The sequence below is a fragment of the Bombus vancouverensis genome, chromosome 4, assembly GCF_051014615.1.
Source record: "Bombus vancouverensis nearcticus chromosome 4, iyBomVanc1_principal, whole genome shotgun sequence".
Lineage (NCBI taxonomy): Eukaryota > Metazoa > Arthropoda > Insecta > Hymenoptera > Apidae > Bombus > Bombus vancouverensis.
The window spans coordinates 13,840,693-13,854,864 of record NC_134914.1 but is presented as its reverse complement, the minus strand read 5'-3'; the positions used below and the strand labels follow the sequence as shown (position 1 = coordinate 13,854,864).

Below are 14,172 nucleotides of genomic sequence, written 5' to 3'. Positions count from 1 at the left end.
GAAAATATATATACCTTAATAAAATTGCAAATCTACACAAAGAATACAGTTGTTATTTTGTTTGTTAATTTATCGAACTTATTTGGTAAATATTTTTCGAATACAATTGAAGAATATAGTTAAATATATAAACTTATTCAAATAATGCCCAATACTTATATAAATAATTTGTTATCGGTAACGATATACTACAAATTATATTTATTCCTTTATACAGAAACCTACATCTTATATATAACACATGGTGAGAATATATCTGGCAACACTGTCGATGTAAACATAACCTAATCAATATAACCTCTTTGTAAACAGTTCATGATATATTTGTCTTTGTGATAATGTAAGTACATTACTTGCATAATTAATGTATGTACTAAATATTGCGATAAATATAATGTAGTATAGTAGATATACAATAGCGCATGTAATATACATATATATATAATATAAATTTGTTTTATATTTATATTGGCTAGCTGTTGCACATATTATAATCGCTCATTGAAATTTAAAAAAAGATCTCTCAGATATATATTTCATAATTTCTAGTTTGACCTTTTTTCAGTAATGTGACACAGTAATATTACACATTTTTTTATATCAAGACTTTGTAAATTAACAAAACCAAATATTGATATGTTCTCAATTGTAAGAAAGGTTAAAATCAAATAATTATCAATCAAATATATTTCCTTATTTCCAAAGAATAAAGGACTGCAAATTTCTTAACCACTAACATTACTATTTACGATTAAAATTATAATGTCTGTAATTGCAATGGTAATAATTTACTGACTAGGTTATGTTTATTTCGAAACAAAAAGTCTTAATTTAGCGCTGTTGTCAAATTTATTCTCATCATCACCATCGTTTGCACTTGACATATAATACACAAAAAATAATTTTAGTGCAGCGTGGCTTTGACAATTGTGCAACAAAATTAACACACGGAAACAGTGTGATTTTTGACAAATATCAGTGAAAGGTAGTAGTATAGTTACATATTGTTTAATATCAAATTTTAGTGGAAATTTTTATTGAGGATAACATAATAATTATTTTTAAGGTGTAAGGTATTATTACAAATTACACACACACACACGTAACTTGTAGAATACGTTATCTTTTTAACTATGAAAATGTTACTTTTCTTTTACTTTTTAATTTAAATTTTTAAATTAGAATTATATGTTGAAAATATTTGGGTTTATGAAAATTAAGTAATTTCCTTGTAATAATACTATTTAAGTAGTTATAATATAAGTAGTTACAATATCTATATACATATTCCCAGTATACGATTATAATCGTGAATTTATTTAATGGCGTATAATAAATGAATACTGATAAATGAATTTTCAACTTGAAGTTAATGGTAATAACAATAATGCGACGAAGTACTTTCTCTTAGTCCAAAATATATTTTTTTGTGTTAAATAAAATAAGACTTAGTAATTAATCTTTTTTTTGTAATTTATAACATATTTACTAAAATACTCAGTTTTCGATAGATAAATGTATTCTTTTTTACAAATATGAATTGTGTGTTGCAGATTGAACATTCCAACATATTTTTTAATTAAAAATGCCAGAATTACCACGAATTACAAGATCTTTGCGTATGTTTACAAACCTTGGACGTATTAAAAGTACAAGGGAACTACAACCAAATGATTTATTTAAAAAAGAAGAAGAATATAAAAAATTGAAAAGGTATTTTATAATTGATATTTTATGGAAAACAAATATTTGGTCATTATTGAATCATTAAGTTACTCATAGAATATTTCTTTAGGTTTCAACTAAGAAGACTTATAATTTATATTTACCTAATTAATTAGCACCTGGATAATTTACAACTTGTCATGACCATAATGTTATAAATGAAAAAATATAATAATCTGTGTAAAATAATTCTTCTTATCTTTATTTTATTACACTATTGTGTAACTGATACTTATAAGTATATTTATTACAGTGAGTTTAACTGGCAAGATTTATGCAGACATGTACCCAAAGATGCTTTACATCATGTTAATAAACTACGTCAAATTGCTGTAGAAACGTTTGGTATGTAATATCTTTAAATAATAAAATAAAAAGTTATTATTTATTTGTCATTATTTTAGGAGAATGTTCTTATGAACTCATAGATGAATTTTTATTGTTTACTCTACAATTACTAATCAATGACAAGTTGTTAACTAATGAAAAATTCGCAATTTTAAAAAGGAAAGCTGCAAATTTAACACTTCAAGATGCTCAGAATATGATGGAGGTAAATATGTACATGCAATTTTATTATTTATATATATATATAAATCAAAATATTTGATATATGTTTTTATAGATAATTAGAATAATTCGAGAAAGATTAAAAGAAAGTATTTTAGTACTCATAGAAAATAGAGAAACAGATGCTGATAATATTGAAATATCAGAAAGTAAGTTATTTGGCTCAAAAATTGAATATAAACCTGCAAGAGTATTGTGGCCAGATACTGAAACACTTCGCAGTATGTCTTTAGAAAATATTATTCAAAGTACTGACAATTTTTCGATGAAATATAGAAATGAAGATACAAATCTGTCTAAAACTAAAGTTTGTACTAAAATTTGTTTATATTATTATTTATTTCTGAAAATATTTAAATTACAATTATATTTTCATTTCAGTTTGATAAGGCAATATATAAACAAAATTTAGAGTCATATGCAAAGTATTTTACAGACATGACTTTGGAAGAATTTGAAGAGTTTATTATAATTAGTAAATTAAAAAATGAAAATTCAGAAGATGAATTACTTGATCTTTTAGGTTGTGAATCTATAGAGTTTATACAATACATTATTGAACATCGAAAAAGTATTATAGCTTTGAGTTCTGATTCAAAAGTACAAAAAAAGTGTAATGTCCAAAGACCTGTGATCAGTGGACAAGTGACTATACAGTCTGAGAAAGAAAAACAGCTACTGAAACAAGTACGAAAGAAAGAAAAGAAATTAAATAAGATATCAAATAAACGAGAAAAAAGAGGAGAATCTGAAGAAAATAGTTTTGAATCATTAGAATTATCCTTAAAAAAGAATGAAGCATTAATAGAAATGCATACACCCATATTTGAAAAAAATGTTACAGACAGAAATATGCGAGAAAATATTCCCTTTGTATTTGACTCCAATATATCTAGTAGAACAACAGCTGGTTATGTATCGAAACAACAAATAATGTTACCACAGAGTGCAGTAAAAAAAGATACAGAAATGTTTGAAGAAATTTCTATACCTCCTCCAGAGTCTCAACTAATTGATGTAAATTACAAACCTGTTATGATAGATTCCTTAGATGATACTGGACAAATGGCTTTTAGTGGTATTAAATCATTAAATATAATACAAAGTATAGTATTTGATGCGGCATATCATACTAATGAGAATTTATTAATTTCTGCTCCAACGGGTGCTGGAAAGACCAATGTTGCTATGTTAACTATAGTACATCAAATAAAGCAACATATTGAACATGGTCAATTAATGAAAAATCAATTTAAAATAATTTATGTAACCCCAATGAAAGCTTTAGCAGCTGAAATGACAGCAAATTTTAGTAAAAAACTTCAATGTCTTGGTATATCCGTTCGTGAATTAACTGGAGATATGCAATTGACCAAATCAGAAATTCAACAAACACAAATGATCGTTACTACGCCAGAAAAATGGGACGTTGTTACTAGAAAAGGTACTGGAGATATATCTCTTACTAGTATTGTAAAATTATTAATTATCGATGAAGTGCATTTGTTACATGGTGATAGAGGGCCTGTAGTTGAAGCATTAGTTGCTCGAACATTAAGACAAGTAGAATCTTCACAAAGCATGATAAGAATTGTTGGACTTTCTGCAACTTTACCAAATTATCTAGATGTTGCAAGATTTTTAAGAGTGAATCCACATGTAGGACTCTTTTATTTTGATCATCGATTTCGACCAGTACCCCTTAGTCAAACATTTATTGGTGTAAAAGCTACATCACCATTGCAGGAAATAAATTACATGGATCAAGTATGTTACAATAATGTTATAGATATGGTGTCTAAAGGACATCAAGTAATGGTATTTGTACATGCACGAAATACTACTGTTAAAGTGGCACAAACATTAAAAGAATTAGCAATGAAAGATGGTACACTTAAATTATTTATACCTGAAGGTCAAGCAAAATTTACAAATAAAGCGTTTGCTAAATCACGCAACAGGTATCTAATTGAATTATTTAGCAGCGGATTATCGGTACATCACGCTGGTTTATTGCGTTCAGAAAGAAATTTGGTTGAAAAGTATTTTGCAGAAGGTTTAATTAAGGTATTAGTATGCACGTCAACATTAGCTTGGGGTGTAAATTTACCTGCACATGCAGTTATTATAAGAGGAACAGAAATATATGATGCAAAACATGGTTCGTATATCGATTTAGATATATTAGATGTTTTACAAATCTTTGGTCGTGCTGGTAGACCACAATTTGATGTATCTGGTCACGCTACTATTATTACTTCTCATAATAAATTATATCACTATTTATCGTTATTAACAAACCAAATACCTATTGAGAGTAGTTTTATTAAATATTTGGCTGATAATTTGAATGCTGAAATTGCATTAGGTACAATATCTAATGTAGAAGAAGCTATAAAATGGCTAAGTTATACTTATTTATTTGTTCGAATGAAGTTAAACTACCATGTTTATGGAATTCTTCCTCAAGTTATTATAGATGATCCAAATCTAGAACAAAAAAGGAAAGAGTTAATTGATGTAGCAGCTAAAGCGTTAGATGAAGCTAAAATGATTCGATATAATATAAGTACAGGAGATTTGAGTACGACAAATCTAGGACGTATTGCAAGTCACTTTTATCTTAAATATGACACTATTGAAATTTTTAATAGACTTACAAAACCAATTATGAGTGAAGCAGAAATACTTGCTATGATATCTCAATCTCAAGAATTTGGACAATTGAAAGTACGAGAGGATGAAATGAACGAATTGGAAGAGTTGATTCAACAATATTGTGAACTTAACGTTCAAGGTGGTGTAGAAAATATACATGGCAAAGTGAATATTCTATTACAAACGTACTTATCACATGGTCGAGTTAATTCATTTTCATTGATATCGGATCAAGCATATATTGTGCAAAATGCAGGACGCATATGTCGAGCATTGTTTAATATTATGCTAGGACAAAATCGTGCAACGATGGCTGGTCGTTTATTAGAAATGGCAAAGGTAATTGAAGTGCAACAATGGAGTTTTAAAAATCCTCTGTGTCAGTTTTATTGTTTATCTCCAGAAATTATTAATAAAATAGAAGAAAATGATTTGACAATTGATAGATTAAATAATATGAACATTAAAGAAATTGGAGATATTTTGTATAATCAGAAAGTAGCAGTATTGGTGAAGAAATGTTGTGAAGAATTACCTGCATTAGAAATGGAATCAAATTTGCAACCTATTACTCGCACAGTTTTAAGAATACGTTTAAAAATATATCCACAATTTCGATGGAATGACAGTGTTCATGGTAAAACTTCAGAACCATTTTGGATATGGATAGAAGATCCAGACAGTGATTTTATTTATCATCATGAATGCTTTAATATGACAAGAAAGATGGTTTGCAATAAACTTGAACAAGAGCTTGTGATGACTATACCATTACAGGAACCATTACCTTCTCAATATATAGTAAGGGCAACAAGTGATCGCTGGTTAGGTTGTCAAAATATGCTACCTCTAACATTTCATGATTTAATTTTACCTGAAATATATCCACCACATACTAATTTGTTAGAGTTACAACCATTACCTGTAAAAGCATTAAAAGATCCACTATTTGAAAAGCTTTATAAATTCTCTCATTTTAATCCAATACAAACACAAATTTTTCATTGTTTATATCATACAGACAATAATGTCCTGTTAGGAGCTCCAACTGGTTCGGGGAAAACAATTGCTGCAGAAATTGCTATATTTAGAGTATTTAAGCAATATCCAATGCAAAAGATTGTATACATTGCACCATTAAAAGCTTTAGTTAGAGAACGAATAAAGGATTGGAAAGTTAGACTTGAAGAACAACTAGGAAGACAAGTGGTAGAACTAACTGGAGATGTATCACCAGATATTAAAGTTATAGCAAGTGCGAGCGTTATCGTAACTACACCAGAAAAGTGGGATGGTATTAGTAGAAGTTGGCAAACAAGAGCTTATGTCAAGGATGTTGCTCTTATTATTATAGACGAAATTCACTTATTAGGAGAAGATCGTGGCCCTGTATTGGAAGTTATTATTTCAAGAACTAATTTTATCTCTAGTCACACTTCAAAAAAATTAAGAGTTATTGGACTTTCTACAGCATTAGCTAATGCAGTGGATTTAGCTAATTGGCTTGGTATCAAAGAAATGGGCCTTTACAATTTTCGTCCGTCTGTACGACCTGTACCGTTAGCAATTCATATACACGGGTTCCCGGGAAAAAATTATTGTCCTCGAATGGCAACAATGAATAGGCCAACTTTTCAAGCGATTAAACAACATGCACCATCTAGTCCATCTTTAGTGTTTGTTTCATCACGCAGACAAACACGTTTAACTGCACTAGATTTAATTGCATACCTTGCGGCAGAAGATAATCCTAAACAATGGTTACATATGTGTGAGGAAGAAATGAACACTATTCTAGATCACGTACGAGACTCAAATTTAAAACTTACACTTGCATTTGGAATTGGGCTTCATCATGCTGGTCTTCAAGATAGAGATAGAATGATTGTTGAAGAATTATTTGTTAACAATAAAATTCAGGTATACATTTAAAATATTATATATATACAGAGTGGTTGGTAACTGGTGGTACAAGCGGAAAGGGGGTGATTCTACGCGAAAAAAGAAGTCGAAAATATAGAATAAAAATTTTTCGTTTGAGGCTTTGCTTTCGAGAAAATCGACTTTGAATTTTCGCTCGGTATGCGTGCGGTACGTTATAACGGATCTCACTGTAGATCGTTGTCTCGATGGAAAAATTAAAAAAAAAAATTTTTATTTCATATTTTCGACTTCTTTTTTCGCGTAGAATCACCCCCTTTCCGCTTGTACCACCAGTTACCAACCACCTGTATATATATATATGCTACTTATAACGTTGTTTACATCCTCAATACTTAATCATTATATTGCATTGAAAAAGTAACTCCTTTTAACAAAGGAAAGATATTTCAAACATAGCAAATTTGATAAAATATTTTATAAAGTCAACCAATTAGTACCTACTAAAATAAAATAAAATAAAAATATCATGTTTAGGTGTTGATTACAACAGCTACTTTAGCTTGGGGTGTCAATTTTCCTGCTCACTTGGTTGTAATAAAAGGAACAGAATATTATGATGGTAAACAACACCGTTATGTAGACATGCCTATTACAGATGTACTTCAAATGATAGGACGTGCAGGCAGACCCCAATTTGATACTGCAGGAGTGGCAGTGGTTCTAGTACATGACTTAAAAAAAAATTTTTATAAGAGGTTTCTACATCAACCATTCCCAGTAGAATCAAGTTTACTAGCTGTTTTACCAGATCATATAAATGCTGAAATTGTGGCTGGTACAATTAAAAACAAACAAGAATTATTAGATTATTTAACCTGGACGTATTTTTTTAGAAGATTAATGAAAAATCCTAGATATTATGATCTAAATGCTTTAGAACCTAATACAATTAATCAGTACTTATCTTCTTTAGTGGACAGTACATTAAAAGTGTTGATAAATTCACATTGCGTGAAATTTGACCAGGTACATAGAATGGAATTAAAATTTTATTTCTAATTTGTTATACAAAGGATAATTTACAATATTTTTATTATTTCTAGGAAGAACAAATTTTATATCCACAATCAATGGGTAAAATAGCATCATTTTATTATTTATCACATCATACTATGTTAATGTTTGAGGAATCGTTACAAGAATTTCTAACATTAGAACAATGTTTACGTATTTTATGTAATTCTTATGAATATAATGAATTACCAGTAAGACATGACGAAGAATTATTAAATGAGTAAGTATCATCTTTACCAATAAACAAAAAAAAGTATTTCGAAAATTTTATTTTATTCTAATATGTTTAATGTGTAAACAGGGAATTAAGCAAAATGTGTCGTTACCAAGTAGATAATTACTCATATGGTTCTCCACATACAAAAGCATTTTTATTACTTCAAGCACATTTTTCAAGACTTCCTTTACCATGTGTAGATTATATTACTGATTTAAAATCAGTACTTGATCAATCAATTAGGATTGTTCAAGTATGTATAGTTAAAAGAAAACTATTATATCACTTTACATGTATTATAATTAAAATACTCTTTAATTAATATATATTTACTTTTAGGCAATGATAGATACAGTTGCAGAACATGGATGGTTAGCAAGTGCACTTATGATAATGAATTTGCTTCAGATGCTTATTCAAGCTCGATGGATTGATGAATTTGCAATTACTACATTGCCACATGTAAATCCAGAACATATACAATTATTTTCAGCGTTGTCATCATGTCTTCCAAAATTGTGCTTTATTATGCGCAACAAATATAGTACACTTGTAGAGGTGCTTGGTAAAGACTTTCAAGAAGAGCAAATATTTCAAGTAAGTAAATATATTAAACTTTTAACTTATAATATTGAAGGTAGATATTGAAAATAAGAAATTATTAATTATCAATAATTTTAATTCTAGATACATCAAGTAATGAAAGAGATGCCAATGCTTCATGTCGAGTTAAGTATAGAAATGCACGATGAAGAACAGAGAAACCAGATGTTTATATCGCTAAAGACTGACAATTCCGATCATATAAATATTCGCAAGGATCAAGATTATATACTAAATATTACAATGAGAAGAAAAAATAAGTCTAATAACTTGAAAGCACACTGCCCTTTGTTCCAAAAAGGAAAGGATGAAGGTTGGTTTCTGGTTTTAGGTAATACTTCTAACCTAGAATTATTAGCTCTAAAACGAGCATCTGGAATAAATGAACAACGCAAATATTATCAATTACAATTCACAGCACCATCAAATCTAGGTAATTTTATTTTTGTACATATTTATAATTTTTTATATAATATTTTATTACATATAATAATAACTTCCATTTTTTCTTTTTTTAAACTAAAAATCTGATTTTTTTTCAAGGACAAACAACTCTAGTGTTTTATTTGATATCCGATTGTTACATAGGACTGGATCAAGAATACAATATAAAACTAAATATAATATCTTAAAATATAAATTTTATTCCACTTAGTAAATATGTCAATTTTTTTTTAGGTAAATGTAAACAAATTGTTTTGTTAAAACTTATTGTTATGTTATTAATATTTATAAAATTATTTTAATAGCTGTAAGTACTGCAATGAAATATATATTTAAATTATAAATCTTTTCGAAATTTAATTTTTTTAAAAGGGTACATATAAATTTATATATATATATTTTTTATTTATTACACGACTATGAAACATATATATGGATTGTTTTATGTTTTTCATACAAATGCATATCTTATCAATTTAGTGTACAAAGATAAAAAAAGTAACATTCGAAGGACCAGTTTTATAATTTCACATATTATGGATCAATGAATTTAGTTTTAAATTCAATTTTAAAAGTAAAAAATAACAAAAGAAAATCATCCAATATTTCATGAATTATAAATCATACATATAGTTTAATATGAAAATGTTTTCTTCTAACATTAGTATTTTATCAAAAGTAAAAGAATATCAATAATGGTATAATATATTGTGTAAACATTTTTCCACACTGATCCTCCTTTACATTTATATTATGATATTGTAACAATACAGTATTTGTTTGTAATTTCTTATACTAACGAGGAATAACAAGATAGTAGGGTAGGAAGGATATGAGATCATTTCATTGCTTTGTTTTAAAGAGAACGTGATTAAGTTGTACACTATTTACCTGTCATATTTCACTTGATATTGATCAGTGCAGACTGTTCATTCTAATGACCTAGAAGAGGTACATTTTAATTCTAAAGTATTAGCATTATGCTTGTGTAAATCCCTGAGACAAATAATGCAATTTGTGACAAAGTATTTTCTATTCATTGATTTTATTAACATTTATTGTCTTAGTAATCAGAAATAAACGTCAAATGTTATTAAATTAAACTTAAAATAAAATTTTTAAATAAATAATAATTTTATATTAATAATATATGTTTTCAATTGACAACTAACAAAGTCAAATTTATCCATTGTAATAAACATTTTTCTATATTTAAAATATAATTCATAAATATTTTAATGCTTTAACATTTAATAGACAAAATATAATTATTCCGTTTTCGATATTTTTTTAGGTTACTTCTCTAAAACTTTAAATTAATAACATCAATCCAATATATTTTGTTATCTTATACAATTTTTAAAGATATAATAAAATCGACCAGATAAATTAATAGTTGAATATCTTCCTTTTTCTCTCTTTAGATTGAGTCTTTCCCTGTTCCATCAATAGATTGAACTTTCTGCATTTTTAGTGTATATGAAATGCACTTTATATATTATTATTTCTGTAATTGTAGTACTAATCAAAGCAAAGAAATACTTAAGCTCCTTCCATAATAGAAATTTGGAAGTACTGATTATTTCTTGTAAGTAATAAACCGAAATATTTTTAAAGCAAAAATTTGACGATAGTACATTTCTACTCATCACATTCATTGCAAATATTAATTCTTAATATTAATTCTTTCTCAAGCAATTGAGAAAATTTCACACGATATAGTAAATTGCAACTTGATTTTAAATGTCATTATTTTTCTCTTTAAATATAAAACAAATTTTTTAAAAATTATAATTAATGCATCTTTATGATTAATAGGTTATTACTGCCGTTTTTTTTTTTTTTTTTAGTACTTTCTTTCTGCAAATCCTCTGAACAATAATAAAAGTGTATACTGTATCACTCAAGAACCAAGGAAGCACTGGCATAACTAACAGAACTATCATTCATATTATTGCACTGATTGCTTTGAGCATATTTAAGAAACTTCAAGTTCATTCTTTGGCCATTAGTATTCCCTTTTAAAGTGTGAATTGCCTGTTAAAATATTAATTATAATTTCAAAAATTGTATCTCATTTCATAAAGAATATTATTATTACAATTTAATATAACTATATAAAATTTATTAGAGAAATCATTAATTCCAAATATTGAAGACTTATATGTATGTATAGTAGACTAGAAAATACATCAATATTTGACATTTTTTTAATGAAAGTAAAAATATACTTAGAATTTAAATAAATAAAAGCTATTACCTGTAAAAGAACACTAATAGGATGTCGGCCACATATTGTATTGCCATATTTTTTAAGATAATCGGTAAACATTGTGGGATTTAATGTTTCTATAATGTCCATACCCTGTGAATTGTTATATAATACATAATAATATAAACAACTTTGAACATTCGAGTTTATAAGCAAGTATTTAAACATTTATTTAAATATATGAAATATTTGGAAATAAACAATGACATTATGCTTAGATTTTACATACCATTTTATCAAGATTTTGAATAGATCTATAAATGGGGCCACAGGATCTATCGTAATAGGTATAACGAAAACGCTGTCCCCAATGACAGAAATCCGAAGATATAACAAGTAATGTTTGTGGATCAGCCATATATGGTGCTAATAATCTTCCATAGAGTGCTTCTTTTTCTGGACTTAATGAACCCACTAGTATAGGAATTATTGTGAAAGAATCTTTAAACCTATATTGATATAAAATTTGAAACAGAAATTTATAATAAATGAAAATATAATAGTAATTATATATATAATAAATATAATAATAAACATACCCTTCCATAACTTTTGCAATAAATGGCAATTGCATTTCAATGCTATGTTCTTCTTCATCTGTGTTTAAATCCATCCACTCAAAATGTCTAGTCTCTTCAAGTTCTCTGTACACTGTCATATGAGCAGAAGCTTATATTTGAACTAGTCTTTGATGATAATTCATATTTGGAATGTAATTAATTTTAATTTTGAATATAGAAATAATTTTATTTAAATTTGAATATTTTATGTTATAAAATTTATACCTTGCTGATCAATATGTAGATCATACAATGGAGTTTGATAAATCGATGCAGAAGAAAGAGCACAGCCTGCTAATCTGACATGATGTGATGGACCAAGAATAAAAATCCTGCGCCTATGTAATAATATACTTATGTTAATATATGTTTAACCTCCTATTTCAAATAAAAATATAAAAAATAAATAATTTTATTTTTGTACATAAACATAAAATTCATGTCAAAAATCAAGAAAAATAATGAATCAACAATATATTTATATAATTATTAGGAAATTACATGTATGCTGTTGATTGTTTCAATTATTTAAAGTTACTATTTTTGATAATATACACAAGAAAGACAAAATTGAGAAAAAATATATTTTCATGCTAAGTAAATTTTATTTAAAAGAATTTGAGCTACTGACTAAGCTAAACAAGTATGAGATATAAATAAAGATTTAGAAGTACAATATTTTTAAATGTCAAACCAGAAACTTTTTATATCAAATTGTATTATACTTTATAAAACATATATTACGTCATCCATCTAAACATTTTGTTATAAAATACTAAAAAAGGAATTCTTTAAAGAACTTACACTACAACAGGACTAATCTGGCGGTATGCAAAACCAGCACATGCTCCACAATAGCTGTAACCTGCATGTCTGTGAAATTTTGTTCGTATTTCAATAAAGATTCCTTAATCTAATTGAAAATTATTCTAATGTACTATAATTACTGACGGGGCAATTATTGCCCTAGCAGGTCCATGTGATAAGTCTGCTGCACCCAACCAACCTTCTAATTGTTTATTTAAGTCCAATCCTGTACAAAATATTCAATATATATATATATACATTTCATAAAAGATACAGTATTAATTACTAAAATCTAAATTTAATCATAGGTTTCCAAAATTATCAATGACAGTTTCAGGATATATAACAATGTAATTCCACAATAAAAATTTTTGCAGAAAAAGATATATTATAAAGTACATTTAACATACCATAATAAACTGTTTATTAATTTATGCTTTCTCCTTTATATCTGTCGTATAACACAAATGAACATTTCTTTTTTCATTTTTACGTATAAATTTATCCTATGTATATAGTAATATGAACATATACTTTGTTTAAAAGTGGACTACAATGTAAAAAAACGACATTTTTATAACCATGATTTATCGAAATATTACTTTACAAAATACCTACAATGTAATAGACTTAGTAAAATTATAACAATTATTATTAATAATCTTTACACGATTAAATATCAATTTAAATATTAGCACATCATTGTATTAAAAAATATCGAATATTAGATGCATAGACTTGTGGCTATTTGTCAACTTACTTGCCACAGAATATACAATGATGAATGTACACAAATGCAAAGAAAATATAAGAAATAATTCTCATAGAATTATAGGCAATTATTATTAAAACTAAACAAATGAAAAATATAATTTAAATATTGCTTACCAGAACCTGCGTACCAACTACCAGCATGAGTTGCTCTTCTAATTAATGCCATTTTTCACTTTATTACGCTAATTTTTATTTCCTCTATTCACTTTTTATAATAAATATCGTTCCACCGTATTTATATTTTTATAAATGATTTGTTTAGTGCGCCGATGATTAATCCTACTTATATATAAAATGTTTATAAAACTAATCACAAAACTTAACTTTTACTTTGCCATGAACCATGCGCTTTTAATAACGTTGTATAGTACATTGACACAAACTAAAAGAACATTTTTTAAATGTAATAAAACAAGAAATAGATATTTTAGAACCTACATACTAATCTCTTACAAATCTTAAAGAAAGATTTTTTTGTATTTCCTTTGCAATTAAACTAAATAACCAAAGTTTTTATATGTCAGAAGTTTAAAATACAAAATTTCACTGAGATACAGTAATTTCAGTGATAAATCAGAAATACC

The 14,172-nt window shown here is 26.8% G+C and overlaps 2 protein-coding genes across 5 annotated transcripts; one reads left to right on the top strand and one right to left on the bottom strand.

The window, feature by feature from the left end:
* Positions 1-227: 227 nt before the first annotated feature.
* obe (activating signal cointegrator 1 complex subunit obelus) lies at positions 228-9,519 on the top strand. Of its 4 annotated transcripts, XM_076617655.1 has the most exons (13): positions 322-340; positions 909-985; positions 1,554-1,713; positions 1,979-2,070; positions 2,130-2,278; positions 2,351-2,602; positions 2,677-6,873; positions 7,372-7,863; positions 7,941-8,131; positions 8,213-8,381; positions 8,468-8,725; positions 8,816-9,164; positions 9,275-9,519. In XM_076617655.1, the coding sequence occupies exons 3-13, from the start codon at positions 1,586-1,588 to the stop codon at positions 9,361-9,363; spliced, it is 6,366 nt and encodes a 2,121-aa protein (XP_076473770.1). In that variant the 5' UTR covers positions 322-340; positions 909-985; positions 1,554-1,585; the 3' UTR covers positions 9,364-9,519. The 4 variants fall into 4 exon arrangements, with proteins under 4 accessions (XP_033189403.1, XP_076473770.1, XP_033189398.1 ...); XM_033333512.2 differs by lacking the exon at positions 909-985 and having other exon boundaries at positions 228-340; XM_033333507.2 differs by lacking the exon at positions 322-340 and having other exon boundaries at positions 861-985.
* LOC117156477 (protein MEMO1) lies at positions 9,137-13,962 on the bottom strand. The gene is made up of 8 exons (XM_033333515.2): positions 13,703-13,962; positions 12,959-13,040; positions 12,812-12,880; positions 12,233-12,345; positions 11,987-12,098; positions 11,677-11,896; positions 11,436-11,540; positions 9,137-11,212 (listed from the first exon to the last, which is right to left on the bottom strand). Exons 1-8 carry the CDS (start codon positions 13,752-13,754, stop codon positions 11,075-11,077), a joined length of 891 nt encoding a protein of 296 aa, XP_033189406.1. The 5' UTR covers positions 13,755-13,962; the 3' UTR covers positions 9,137-11,074.
* Positions 13,963-14,172: the final 210 nt, after the last annotated feature.

What these genes read in the sequence shown, in the direction of transcription:
- LOC117156477 (XM_033333515.2), bottom strand. Translation starts at nt 13,754, where the DNA reads ATGGCATTAATTAGAAGAGCAACTCATGCTGGTAGTTGGTACGCAGGT. An exon ending in CAGATTAGTCCTGTTGTAGT is followed by an intron (nt 12,346 to 12,811) that starts GTAAGTTCTTTA and finishes ATTATTACATAG; the next exon opens with GCGCAGGATTTTTATTCTTG. An exon ending in ATTGCAAAAGTTATGGAAGG is followed by an intron (nt 11,897 to 11,986) that starts GTATGTTTATTA and finishes ATATCAATATAG; the next exon opens with GTTTAAAGATTCTTTCACAA.
- obe (XM_033333512.2), top strand. Translation starts at nt 1,586, where the DNA reads ATGCCAGAATTACCACGAATTACAAGATCTTTGCGTATGTTTACAAAC. An exon ending in ATGCTCAGAATATGATGGAG is followed by an intron (nt 2,279 to 2,350) that starts GTAAATATGTAC and finishes ATGTTTTTATAG; the next exon opens with ATAATTAGAATAATTCGAGA. An exon ending in CACAGCACCATCAAATCTAG is followed by an intron (nt 9,165 to 9,274) that starts GTAATTTTATTT and finishes TTTTTTTTCAAG; the next exon opens with GACAAACAACTCTAGTGTTT.